Source organism: Myotis daubentonii, chromosome 2 (genome assembly GCF_963259705.1).
Source record: "Myotis daubentonii chromosome 2, mMyoDau2.1, whole genome shotgun sequence".
Lineage (NCBI taxonomy): Eukaryota > Metazoa > Chordata > Mammalia > Chiroptera > Vespertilionidae > Myotis > Myotis daubentonii.
The window spans coordinates 134,923,827-134,938,738 of record NC_081841.1 but is presented as its reverse complement, the minus strand read 5'-3'; the positions used below and the strand labels follow the sequence as shown (position 1 = coordinate 134,938,738).

Genomic DNA, 14,912 nt, shown 5'->3' with positions numbered 1-14,912 from the left:
CATGCAATTTAGATAAAGCCTCCCAAAACTATTGGAAGGAAAGGTAATAGAAATATTTATATATAAATTTTCATTTTTCAGAAGGGAAAATGGAATCTCACAGGTTGAATGAGATCTGCATGGGATAGCAGCATTTTGGTCCTTTAATTTTTCAATTTATAAGCAAGATTAAACTTGCCCCATAAGGTCTAGAGGGAATTCAATAAACACATAAATATATTCTATGCCCGAGGAAGAGTAGTATTACTCAAATATAATGAATTAATATTATTTACCCAATGATCAGAAGCATAAATAATACTAACTTCTACTGAAATTACTACTTTATGGTGGTAAAAAATCAAATAATTGAGCAAATTTGAATATACAACATCAACACTCAGGACAATCTTAAGAAAGGTTCCAAGATTACATCATACTATGGAAATTATCCAACATATATTATCTTTCTTCCACATCTTGTCTGCCTCATATATCTACCCCCAGTTCAGAAAAGATGTCCTGAAATGAGGTTTTTTACAAGGAATTTCTGTAATAAAATAAAAGCAAAAGCATCATTCTACATTTTTACATATTTGCCATTAAACTCTCTACAAACAATGCTGTCAAGAATCAACTTCAGCATCATTGCCTATACTTACAAACACACCTTTTCCCGGATTAACTTACCAGAATCAGTATTTACCAAAACACTCAGAGGGTCTGCATTTGCCTTGGGTGGACCTTCAGGCTTTGAATCAACCAAGGAATTGCTTGATCCAATGGCTGCTCTCTGTCCGGCACAGTCATTTTCCCACTTGTGATGTCTGCCAGAACTTCTGATCTTTGCCATCTGTGAATGTCTGGACATTCCCTTCATCTTACTGGAGGAAAAAAAGAAAAAAGAAAAAAAGATATATGCTATTTTTAATATAAAAGACACTGACCTTTCAAAAAATATTTGAAAAAGTCTACTGAATGCAAAAGAAATCTGTCAATCAATCACTTGTAGCCTAGTTCATTAAAGAGACCAGGATAAGATAAATTCAATGGTTTCCAAACACAGAGAACTCCATGGAAGAACTTTAAAAGAGTAACACACCACAATATACCATATTTTATCAATTCCAAGATGCACATTGCTTCCCATATTTTAATACTTCTGAAATTGGGCTATGTTGTATAATCAATAGCAGGTGAATTTAACAGGCAGCTTTTTTTCATTCCTATTGTACATAAAAAAGTGTTTCTCATACTTATAAAGTGTATTAAGTTTGCCCAGCCGGCATGGCTTAGTGGTTGAGCTTTGACCCATGAACCAAGAGGTCATGGTTTGATTTCTGGTCAGAGCACATGCCTTTAGTGTGGAGCATGTAGGAGGCCACCAATCAATGATTCTCTCTGATGTTTCTATCTCTCACTCCCTCTTCCTTCCTCTCTGAAATCAATTTTTAAAAAGTGTGCTAACTTTTATCTACTCATTTTTAAGGAGCCTGAAAGTTTCTGAAGCATTTACAAATATACTGCCGTGTTTAATTTTCATGACAGCTCTTTGAAATTAGCTAGACAGGTACTATTTACTTTACAGGAGGATAAACTTATAGACTGAGCACAATTTCACAGCTACCTCAAATTCAGTGCCCTCTCAACCACTACAATTACTCCTCTTAGAAGGAAAACAAATACTGTCAGCATATTCTAATGTAAACTATGTGTAGAGAAAAAAAGGTCATTTTATTATTTTTTAATTTCTTAATTGATTTTTTAGAGAAAGAGAGAAACATCAATGTGAGAGCAAAGCATTGATTAGCTGCCTCCTGCACACCCCCTATGGGGGATCGGCCTGAAACCTGGGCATGTGCCCTGAGAATCAAACTGGTAATCTTTTGGTGCACGGATGAAGCCCAACCAACTGAGCCACACTGGCCATGGCAAAAAAAGGCCATTAAAAAAAAAAAAAAAGGTTTATGTCCTGGCTGATGTGGCTCAATGGATAGAGCATCCACTTGGGCACCAAAGGGTCTCGAGTTCGATTTCCGGTCAAGGGCATGTACCTGGGTTGCAGGTTGACTCCCAGGCAGGGCAAGTGCAGGAGGCAACCAATCTCTCTCTCTCTCTCTTCCCCCTGCTTCCCTCCCTCCCAATCAATGAGAAAAATATCCTCGGGTGAGGACTAACAAAAAAACAAACAAGTCTATTCCCAGTAGACTGTAATATAAGGTATCCTTTGGTGGGGCTGAGTTTTCACAAAGATACATATGCTTATCCTAATTTGTCATCAGGCAAAATTCATTTCTCCATTAATAATGGAGACTCAGTTAGGAGTATAAAAACTAGAAATTTGGGTTAATTTTGCCATCTTCTGATTGTGTCTTTGACAACATTAATACCCCTGAGTCCGTTTACTCCCTCATCTGTATGTAGAATGGGAACCATAGAGATGTAGAGAGAATTACCATGAAGTGCTTCTAGAACAAATTAACATACTGGGCCCTTAATAAATGGTAGTTATTACTGAAAGGAGTTAAAGCAGAATTAGTAGATAGGGTTAGGAGTAGAAGGAGGAATCGTGGAGTAGCTGAAACAAACAAAAAATGTTTTGCAGAAAAACAGGGTGTTTTGAAACAAAAATGTTTTTCTTACAAGTGCAAAACAAAATGTTGCAAAAAGGCCAGAAACCAATCAGAGAGTGGCACGGATAGACAAAGAGCAGGCCTTTAGCAGATATAAGGGGAAGAGCAGAATGCTGGGGAGACTATGTTTGTTTGCAATAAACTCCTGCCTTGTTTTGAACTCCTCTGATCCAAACTTCAGCTTCATTTTTTGATTCCATGAGACACAACCCTGGGAAGAATTCCTGCTCACCTGTTCCCGTATTCATTTAATATCTCTGCAATGCTTGAGTTCTTAATCCTTTTAGATTCACCATAATTTTTACAAAGTCTCATTCCAAAAAATCGTCCTATCTAATAAAAGAGAAACATGGTAATTGGTGTACGACCACTACCCTTCCCATTGGCTAATCAGGGCAATATGCAAATTAACTGCCAGCCAAGATGGTGGCCGGCAGCCAGGCAGCTTGAAACTAACATGAGGCTTGCTTGCTTCAGTGATGGAGGACTCCAACGTTCCCAGCCTGCCGCTGCAGGCCTCTGAGCAACTCTAAGCAAGTATGTAACAAATATAGAAGCTAAACAAAACCCCAGAAACCTGCTTTAGTCCCCCGGGCTTCAGCCAGCGGGATCGCAACATTGTAAGCAAAGGCCAGAAACCTACTTTCAGCAGCGGAGGCCTAAGAGTTGGAGCCAAGCCTCAAAGCTAAAGCTGGCCCAGAATAAAAAAAAGAAAGAAAAAAAGGAGCGGTTGGGAGCTTCAGTCACCCCCGGCCTGAAAACAGCCCTCAGCCCCTCACCCAGACTGGCCAGGCACCCCAGTGGGGACCCCCACCCTGAAGGGTGTGTGACCAGCTGCAAACAGCCATCATCCCCTCAACCAGGCTGGCCAGGCACCCCAGTGGGGACCCCCACCCTGAAGGATGTGTGACCAGCTGCAAACAGCTATCATCCCCTCACCCAGGCTGGCCAGGCACCCCAGTGGAGACCCCCACCCTGATCCAGGACACCCTTCAGGGCAAACCAGCCGGCACCCACCCGTGCACCAGGCCTCTACCCTATATAGTAAAAGGGTAATATGCCTCCCAGCACCGGGATCAGCAGAGCCGCAAGGCCTCCTGGCACCGGGATCAGCGTGACAGGGGGCAACGCTCAAACCCCCTGATCGCCCTGCGGCTCTGTGTGTGACAGGGTGCGGTGCCCCAACTCCTCCCACCACCCCCCCACAATGGTCCCTGTTCTGTGTGTGACGGGGTAGAGCCAAACCCTCCCCATCAGCCCTAACCTGAGTGTGAGAGTGGCGGCGCCCCAACCCCCTGATCGGCCCTGCTCTGTGCATGACAGGGGGCAGAGCCCCAACCCCCTGATGGGCCCTGCTCTGTGTATGACAGGGTACAGAGCCCCAACCCCCCTGATGGGCCCTGCTCTGTGAGTGACAGGGGGCAGTGCCCCAACCCCCTGATGGGCCCTACTCTGTGCGTGACAGTGGGTGGTGCCGCAACCTCTCCATCGACCCTGCCTTGAGTGTGACAGTGGGCGGTGCCCCAACCCCCCAATTGGCCCTACCTTGAGCGTGACTGAGGGTGGCATCACAACCTCCCAATCGCCCTACTCTGTGCATGACAGGGGGCGGCGCCCCAACTCCCCAGTCGGCCCTGCTCTGAGCCCGACCAGGGGCTGCACCTAGGGATTGGGCCTGCCCTCTGCCACCCGGGAGCAGGCCTAAGCCAGCAGGTCGTTATCTCCCGAGGGGTCCCAGACTGCGAGAGGGCACAGGCCGGGCTGAGGGACCCCCCCCCCCCCAGTGCACAAATTTTTGTGCACCGGGCCTCTAGTCCTATATAATAAAGGGGTAATATGCAAATTAACCCTCAAGCCTTCACATCATCACAAGATGGCCACCCCCACGTCATCACATGATGGCTGCCCCCATGTTGTCACAAGATGGCCCGCAGGGGAGGGCAGTTGGGGGCGATCGGGCCGGCAGGGGAGCAGTTAGGTGTCGATCAGGCTGGCAGGGGAGCGGTTAGGGGGTGATCAGGCTGGCAGGGGAGCGGTTAGGGGGTGATCAGGCTGGCAGACAGGCGAATGGTTAGGAGCCAGCAGTCCCAGATTGGAGAGGGTGCAGGCTGGGCTGAGGGACAACCCCCGCCCCAGAGCATGAATTTCGTGCACCGGGCCTCCAGTCACATATATGCTCCAAATTTTATAGAGAACCATGGACCAATTTCCATCCAGAAATGTTGTTCTAATACCTCAACAGAGTCATCAAAGCCAAAACAAATAATGTTGCTGCCTCTAGCCCACCATTACCATGAGGATAATGAAGAGAGGCCACTTTCCTCAGGCTCCCACTCACAGATGCCTTCCCTGTATCCAATCAGAGACGCTGCCTGCACGTGACCACAGCTCACTTTTGAATGATCATCTTTAAGGTAATCACTAATAAGTAATGAGTTAGGATGATCCTTTAACTGATGAGATCAGTAAGACTTAATTGAAAAAATAGTTATTTAGTATTTGCATTCCACCCCACCTTTGAGGGATTAGTTCTATTATACCATTGTTTGACACTCATTTAAAAGGAGAGTTTATTTAATCAACATTTAATGAAAATAAAAACATAGATGCACTTAAAGTGGAGAGATTAGGAATCCTATCTAATAAAGAGGGAATATGCTAACTGAGTGCCCCGCCCTCAAAGGTGGCGGCACCCACAACCACAAGATGGCAGCGTCTAGTCCCCTCAGCCCCGCCGGGGCGGCCCGAGGCGCAGGCAAGCCTTAGATGACGGCTACACAGCCGCCCAGGGCAGTCCGAGGCTCAGGTAACCAGGGCCATCCAAGGCTTGCACTGCCGGCAGTGGCAGTAGCAGAGGTGTGATGGGGCACCACCTTCCTCTGATTGCCGGGTCACCTCCTGCCCCTGAGGACTCCCAGACTGTGAGAGGGGGCAGGCCGGGCTGAGGGACCCCCCGCTCCAATGAATGAATTTTCATGCACTGGGCCTCTAGTAATTGTAACTAAAAAGCTAATTGAGAAGTAAATATAATATTAACAATTATTCAACTAATCCAAAAGAAGGAAAGAAAGGAAGCAAAAAAATTGGAAAAAATGTAAAACAAATAGGACCATGGTAGACTGAAACCTAAATATTTTAGTAATTACATTAAATGTAAATAAACTAAACCCTAGCTATAAAAGGTAAACATTTTCAGCCTGGATTTTTTTAAATGTCCAAATTATATAGTCAATAAAGAAATACACTTTTAAATACACAGACACAAAAGTTTAAAAGGAAAAGGTTAAAACACACTCTCCTTGCCCTGGCTGGTGTGCTCAGTGGTTAGAGTGTCAGCCTGTGCACCACAGGGTTTGCCCTAGGTGGGGCTCCTGTAGGAGGCAATCAACTGATGTGTCTCACACACCTTTCCACCCCTGCCCTGCCCCTCCCAGCCACCTCCTCTCTCTCTTCCACTCTCTCTAAAAATCAATGGAAAAAATATCCTCAGGTGAGGATTAACAAAAACAAAACACACACACACATACACATACACACACAACTACTATCCATATTCCATTGCATCATACTGTACCTTTGTCATAGTCAGGTGATTGTTCTGACTATAGTATCTCAGTATACATAGATCTGAGATTGTGGTATTAGCCAACACTACACTATCTTTATCACTCTAACTTTCCCAGCTATTCTAGAACTTTTGCATTTTCACATAAATTTTAAAGTTTATCAGTTCTGCCCTCTTTCACCATCCTACCACCCATACCCTTGCAAAAAAAAAAAAAAAATCCAACTTGCTAGGATTTTCATTAGGAGCAATTTAAGGAGAACTAATATAATCACATTGAGTCTTTCAGTCCATGAACATTATATATCCCCTCCATTTATTTAGGACTTTAATTTTTCTGGGCAATGTTTTATAGTTTTCATTATAGAAGTTTTGCAAATCTCTTGTTAGATAGTGTCTTAGGTATATATTTTGATGCTACTATAAATAGTATCTTTTAAAATTTAATTTTCTAAATTCTACTGCTAATATACAGAATATATTATTTTTACTAATATATTGATTTTTAAAAATACTTCTATATATTTGGCACCCTTGCTAAAGTCACTTATTAATTCTAATTGCATATTTGTTTGGATTTTTTTACATATACAATCATGTCAACTCTAAAAATTGACACTTTTACTTCTTTCTTTTCAAATTTTATATGTACAGTTTTTTCCTGCTTTACTACACTGCCTAGGATCTCCAATATAATACTGAATAAAAGTGGGAATAGCAGATGGATATCCTTATCTTGTTTCCAACCTCAGGGGGAAAATGATCAGTATTTCACTAATAAGTATGATTTGGCTGTAGGTTGTTTGCAGCCATCCTTTATTAGACTAAGGAAATTATCTCTTATTCTTGTTTGTTTAGAGTTTCTTTTTCATGAACAGATGTTAAACTATATAAATTTCTTTTATTTTATTAAGATAATCCCATTATTTTCCTCCCTCATTCTGTTAATGTAGTGAAGAACTTTTGATTTTCAAACACCAAATCTAATCTTGCTCCTGGAATAAATCCCATTTGGCAATGATGTATATCCTTTTCTCATATTGCCAGATTGATTTGCTAACATTTTTTTGTTGTTGTCGTTAATCCTCTCCCAAGGATATTTTTTCCCATTGATTTTTTTAGAGAGAATGGAAGGGAGGGGGAGAGACAGAGAGAGAGAAACACAGATGTGAGAGAGACACATCCATTGGTTGCCTCATGCACATGCCACAAGCCACAACCAGGACTGAGGATCAAGCCTGCAACCAAGGTGAAGTGCATGCCCTTGACTGGAATGGAACCTGAGACCCTTCAGTCCATGGGACAATGTTCTAACCACTGAGGTAACCAGCTAGGGCTGCTAACATTTTTTAAAGGATTTTTATGCTTCCACTTAAAAGATATTTGCTTGTGATTTGCCTTTATCGTAATACTAGGTTTGGATATCAAGATTATACTGGCCTCTTTAAACAAGCTACAAAGTGTTTCCTCATTTTCTAGTTCCTGGGAGATTTTTCTAAGAATGATATTTGTTCTATAAATGTTTTACAGAATTAAACAGTAAAACTAATGGTAACTATTCCAGGGGTGGGCAATCTTTCTTCTGCCAGGGCTATTTGGATATTTTAACATCATTCACAGGCCATACAAAATTATCAACTTAAAAATTAGTCTGTTATATTTGGGCAAACATTTAATTAACTCACCCCTAATGTCTTGGCAGGGCCAGACCAAATGATTTCACGGGCCTCATCCAGGCCTTGGACAGGACGTCCCCCACCCTGGATTTAGGCATCCCAGTCATCAGCCAGGTTAGATCAGCCATCAGTTAATCAACACCCACCTTTAACTGAGCCTTGTCAAGATCAGCAGATATGTCTAACTGAACCACAGCTATCCCCAGATGTCTGAGCAACTGACTGCTGTATTTTTTAAAATATATTTTTATTGATTTCAGAGAGGAAGGGAGAGGAAGAGAGAATTAGAAACATCAACGATGACAGAGAATCATTGCTTGGCTGCCTCTTGCATGCCCCCATACTGGGGATCGAGCCCACAACCCAGGGGAGCAAGAATCGAACTGTGACCTCCTGGTTCATAGGTCGACGCTCAACTACTGAGCCTTGTTAGCTGGGCAACTACTGTATTTCTTTTTTTTTAAAGGACACCCATTAAGAGAGCAAAATGGCAAGACACAAACTGTGAGATAACAGGGCAATACATATATTCTACTCCAAAAAGGATTGTATTTACTAGTAAGTAAATAATTCCTACAAATCAAGAAAAGCACGAAAGCACTGTTAGGGAAAAAACCAAGATGGCAGCATAGGTAAACACCGGAAATTGCTGCCTCCCACAACAAATTCAAAAATACAATTAAAAGACAAAACGGACATCATCCAGAACTACAGGAAGGCTGGCTGATTGGAAATTCTACAACTAGAAGGAAAGAGAAAAGCACACTGAGACTCAGAGGAGGTGCAGAAGTAAAATGCAGAGATACGGAGGCGCACGCAGCAAGGGCTGGCGACTGAGGATGCAGCTGTCTTTTTGAATCGGGAGGGAGCCACAAGCACCTGACTGCTCTGAACTACAGTTCTGGGAAGTCTCTGGGGACCCAGGACTCATACAGGGAGAAAGTGGACTGTCTGGCAGCGGGCAGAACTCCGAACTCGAGGGCAGCTTTCTCTCAGAGGTGCTTGCAGCGATTACCGGGAATCTGAGACGCAGGGCCCCTTAGGGAAGGCCTGAGGATCAGCCATAGCTGCTTGCTCCACCCTGTTGATTCCTTGAGACCCCGCCCCACCCAAGCTGTGTCAGAGGCTTTTGCATATGAAAGGCCTGGCCCTTTGCAATCTGAAAATTACCTAACAATCTGGAGCTGGTCAAAGAGACCCAGACCCTCCAAGAGAAGGCCCAAGGCCCCACAGCAGCTTGCATTGCTTCACAGCTGGGCCTCATCTGGGCACCTCCAAACCCCAAACAAGGAAGAGGAATCTGCAAATCTCTTCATAGCTCCTACTGGGTAGCCTCAGGCAGAGGCTAAATTAGCACCTCCTTAGATCCAAGAGCCAGTGTACCCAGTGGTCAGAGTGGGACCATCCATATTACAACTCCTCAGATCCATAAGGGACACACTCAGGGGCAGACTCAGTGAGCACCAAAGCCCCACTGAAGCAAGTCTTGCTCCATAAGGGTGTCTTCAGCACAGAAGTTCTCCCACCATAGACACAGCTGATTCTCACAGCCAATAGGCCTGGAGGTCAATTCCTCCCAGTGACACCTACAACAATCAAGGCTTAACTACAACAAGACTACAACAAGATTGTGTACAAAGCCCACAAAGGGGTGCACCAAGAGTGTCCACCTCAGGTAATTGGGAAGGCTGAGCCACTGGGCCCTATAGGACACCTAGCACACAAAGCCACTCTACCAACACAGGGAAGCATAAAAAATGCGGAGACAAAGAAACAGGACACAAATGACAGAAATGGAGGAAAGCAAACTACTGGATATAGAGTTCAAAACCACACTTTTAGAAACCGCTGATAAATGTAGTGAGACCCTCAAGAAATCTAGTGAGACCCTCGAGATTATGATAAAGGAGCAACTAGAAATTAAGCATACACTGACTGAAATAAAGAATATTATACAGAGTTCCAACAGCAGACTAGAGGATCGCAAGAATCAAGTCAAAGATTTGAAATACGAAGAAGCAAAAACCACCCAACCAGAAAAGCAAAATGAAAAAAGAATCCCAAAATACGAAGATAGTGTAAGGAGCCTCTGGGACAGCTTCAAGCGCACCAACATCCAAATTATAGGGGTACCAGAAGAAGAGAGAGAGCAAGATATTGAAAACCTATTTGAAGAAATAATGACAGGAAACTTCCCCCACCTGGTGAAAGAAATAGACTTATAAGTCCAGGAAGCTCAGAGAACCCAAACAAAAGGAATCCAAAGAGGACCACACCAAGACACATCATAATTAAAATGCCAAGAGCAAAAGACAAAGAGAGAATCTTAAAAGCAGCAAGAGAAAGAAACTCAGTTACCTACAAGGGAGTACCCATACGACTGTCAGCTGATTTCTCAACAGAAACTTTGCAGGCCAGAAGGAAATGGCAAGAAATATTCAAAGCGATGAATGCCAAGAACCTACAACTAAGATTACTTTATCCAGCAAAGCTATCATTCAGAATTGAAGGTCAGATAAAGAGCTTCACAGATAAGGAAAAGCTAAAGGAGTTCATCACAACCAAACCAGTATTATATGAAATGCTGAAAGGTATCCTTTAAGAAGAGGAAGAAGAAGAAAAGGTAAAGATACAAATTATGAACAACAAATACACATCTATCAACAAGTGAATCTGAAAATCAAGTGAATAAATAATCTGATGAACAGAATAAAGTGGTGATTATAACAGAATCAGGGGCATAGAAAGGGAGTGGACTGACTATTCTAGGGGGGGAAAGGGGTGTGGAGGATGCGGGAAGAGACTGGACAATAATCGTGCACCTATGGATGAGGACAGTGGGGGGTAGGGGGCGGTGAGGGCGGAGGATGGGGTGGGAACCGGGTGGAGGGGAGCTATGGGGGGGAAAAAGAGGAACAACTGTAATAATCTGAACAATAAAGATTTAATTAAAAAAAAAAAGCAAGCCAATTAAAATCTGGATAAAGACTTGAAATAGTGTATCACAAGAGAATACAAAAATGGCCAATAAGAGTATCAGAAAGTGTGCGATATCATTAGTCATGAGGAAATGGTAATACACAAAAAGGTGTAACAGTACCAAGCACTGACCAGGATACAGAGCAATTAGATGTAGTTAATAGGAGTGTAAACTGGTACAACCATTTTGGAAAACTATTTGGCTGTATCTATTAAAGCTAAATACATGAATGCCTTATGACCTAGTATATGTATACATGTGCGTTGTATATATGATATACAAATACACATACGCGCACATAAGGTATATAGTTATCTATAATAATAAAAGCTTATTATGCTAATTAGACCAGACATCCTTCCAGACGAAGCCGGGGCTGGGAGGGAAGCCCGGGTCCCAGCTGCTTGCCGGCATCCCAAGGGAAGCTCGGATCCCGGGTGCCAGAGGGAAGCCAGTGCCGGCAGCCGGGGGAAGGAAGGCCTTAATCTTACATGAATTTCATGCACTGGGCCTCTAGTCCCATATAATAAAACCCTAATATGCAAATTGACCACACGGTGGAACGACTGGCCGAACAACTGGTTGCTATGATGCGCACTGACCACCAGGGGGCAGACGCTCAGGAGCTGCCCCCTGGTGGTCAGTGCGCTCCCATGGGGGAGTGCCACTCAGCCAGAAACCAGGCTCACGACTGGCAAGCACAGTGGTGGTGGTGGGAGCCTCTCCCGCCTCCGCGGCAGCGCTAAGGAACAGCGAGCCAAGTGGTAAGGAGCAGCGAGCAGGCGGGCGTTAAGGAGCGAGGAGTTCTGGACTGCGAGAGGGATGTCTGACTGCCAGCTTAGGTCCTGGGGGAATTGGGCCTAAGCCAGCAGGCAGACATCCCCCGAGGGGTCCCAGACTGTGAAAGGGCACAGGCCGGGCTGAGGGACCCCCCCTCTCTTGCCCAGTGCATGAATTTCATGCACCGGGCCTCTAATATATATATGTGTGTGTGTGTGTGTGTGTGTGTGTGTGTGTGTGTGTGTGTGTGTAATGAGTTCTTACATCAACAAAAAACATGTAAAAGAATGTTCATAGCAGCTTTATTCATAAAGCCCAAACTGGAGACAATCCAAATGTCTAACAGTGAGAAGATATATATTCTCACAATTGAGTTTTACGCAGCCATAAAAATAAAAAATTTATAGCTACACACAATATAAATGAATCTCATAAAGTTATTTTGAAATTACACACAAAAGAATGGTAAAAATGACACTTTTTTTGTTTTGTTTTTTACTATACTATACTTTTTGTTATTTTAGAACACTCTATTTATAAAAAAAGTTTGCTATAAAACAGTATACTGTGTTACATTAGTAGAGCCTTATACATATCATGTTTACTGCATCTCTTGACTGATCATTTTCTCTTGTGCTTGATTTAATCTCATGTTTTATAAATTGTTTTATAAACATTATAAATTCATAAGAATTATAAGTATACAGTAATGGCTTAGGCTTTCATTCACTCACCACTCACTCACTGACCCACACAGAGTAACTTCTAGTCCAGCAAGCTCCACTCATAATAAGTGCCCTATACAGGTATACCATTTTTTATCTTTTATATAGTATTTTCCTGTACCTTTTCTATGTTTAGACATAAAATACTTACCATTGTGTTAACAACTGCCTACGGTATTTAGTACAGGTTTGTAGCCAAGGAGTAATAAGCTATACCATATAGCCTAGGTGTGTAGTAGGCATACTATACTTTCAACTTTGCATAAATACACTCTAAAATGTCCACACAATGACAAAATTGCCTAAATGCATTATTAGGTGTATAGTTGTTTGTGTATGTGTGTACACAAATCTATCAAGTTGTACATTTAAGATTTGTATATTTTACTTATATGAAAAATATATTTCACTAAAAAATAAAATGAAAAAAATTCTGAAAAAAAATCTATGAAGGTGAGGGATAGTGAAAATATGGTGTCTCATGCATTGCTGGTAGAAGAGTAAATTAGAACAGCTTCTATGATAGATATTTGGCAGTTAGTTATCAATATTACAAATATACATATCTTTTAACTCAGCAAATCCACTTCTAGGAATCCATCCTCAGAAATACCTGAACATGTGTAAAATGTATGTATAGAACAATAATGCCAACTTTTTATTAGTAAAGGATTGGTAAGAATTTAAGTGTCTGTCAATAGTTACCAAAAAACGACCCTGTGGGATATCCTTACGCTGCCTACACATCCTTAAAGAATGAGGAAATCTGTTATATATTAATATGGGACAATCTACAAGTATATTATTTGGCTAAAAACCAAGATGTAGAATAGTGTGAAAAAAGAAAAAAAGATTATTATCTATGTGCTGTATACATATACATATGGGATATTTGTGAAAGGATAAAATGGATTGTCTTTGGGAAGGAGAATTGTTTAGCTGTGAGACAAAGACAGAAAAGACTTACTATAAATCTTTCTGAAAACCATACAAATATAGGGCAATTACTATTTTAAAAATTTTTAAGTAAAAGAGTACAAAAGCAAATATTCTAGAATCAGCAGTGTAGATATTTTAAGATTTTGGTATACGCTCTTTTTTTTATTTATAAGTATAAATGTTTAAAATAAGCAGTGAGAATGCAAGCAATTTTAAGGAACTTACCCATACTGTGTTGTTGTCAATACTGCACCTCTCTTTTCCTTTTCAAGTTTTAACTTCTTCTTCCTTTCAATATTGGCCAGAGTTGGGTAGTTTCTACAAAATAAAGTTTAAAATATTATAAAAAGACTTTTAGAACACAACTTTAAGTACACTATCAAGCAATTGCTGTATTTATCAATCTTGGCTTAAGGACTAACACGATAAATGATAATTTATATAAACCTTCATATAAAATTTATATACACCTTTAATTCCTCCTTCTAGAACCTTTTTAAGGGGAAAACAGTCGACTATAACAATGCTACTCAAAGTGTAGACCAACTGTGAGTCCACAAATTTTGTTACCAGTCTGTGAGTAGGTAAGGAGCTTTACACTAAAATTTAAATCAAATATATCACACATTGTGCTCAAACTGGTCCAATTCATCTATTTGGTGTGTACGTACCTGTAGAAAAAAATATGTAATCAGTTATGCAAATACATAGTAGGAACATCCAAAGTTATCATGATGAAGAAGAGACTGTTCTCAAAAAAGATAGTCTACCAGGTAGGATAAGAAAAGCACACAAATAGCTTTAACAAAGGGCAAAATATAGTAATTACCCCTGAAGAATATAAAAATTGGAGGGTGGAAGAAAAGATCATATCGAGCTAGAGAAATCCAGAAAGAAAGGAACATGAAAGAAATTGGTCTTAAATGGTATTAATTGACAGAAATCAGAAAGGAAAGCTTTTGAGTGTTCTAAGCAGAGCAAACAATGCAGACTAACCAAGGCCTCAGAAAGTGTGAGAGAGATCCAGGAAATGACAAGTGGTTGGTTCTGCATGAAACATAGTTACAGGCAATCAGACCAGATAGAGAGGCTGAGGCCAAAATGTGCCTTCAATGGAAGACTAGGAAGTTTGTATTTAATTCAGTGGAGATGGGGAGCCACTGCAAGTTATGAACAGGGAGAGATATGTACAAGGCAGTGATTAAGATTAAGTTTGACAGCAGTGTGCAAGATAAAATGCTGACAAAGCTTTCTTTGTTCCTTGGCACAGCTGTGTAGAGATGCAGAAACCAAACTCTGGTGGTGAAAGGAGGAGGAGAACACAACAGATCTCTACCACTCAGCCAAGCTGCTCATTAGAGAATTTTAAGAAACATCAACAAATCTTATTCCGGCATTGTTTCTACCTCCTCCTTTTGTATTTATTTTTTGTTAAAACCTGCATCACTGACTTGAGTAACACAGCCAATATGAAGCCTATTGTTTGGCCACGTTGGAAGATAAGAATTGAAATGACATTAAGTGGCAAACTAATCAGAAAAAAGGCAATGAATTTCAATGAGGACAGTGCAAAGCAATCTATTCGGCTAAGAAAAATAAACTCCATAAATAAAAGATGATGAATACACAAGCTAT

The 14,912-nt window shown here is 41.5% G+C and overlaps 1 protein-coding gene across 3 annotated transcripts in view; it reads right to left on the bottom strand.

The window, feature by feature from the left end:
* Positions 1 to 14,912, bottom strand: part of NUFIP1 (nuclear FMR1 interacting protein 1) — a 51,049-nt gene that overhangs the window by 21,870 nt on the left and 14,267 nt on the right. For all 3 annotated transcript variants that reach the window (XR_009451339.1, XM_059684681.1, XM_059684680.1), the window contains exons 6-7: positions 13,503 to 13,595; positions 670 to 863 (exon numbers count right to left, since the gene is read on the bottom strand). Coding sequence is in view for 2 of the 3 variants with exons in the window: in XM_059684681.1 (XP_059540664.1) it covers positions 670 to 863; positions 13,503 to 13,595 (287 nt within the window). In the remaining variant the exon portion in view is untranslated. The remainder of the gene's footprint in view (positions 1 to 669; positions 864 to 13,502; positions 13,596 to 14,912) is intronic.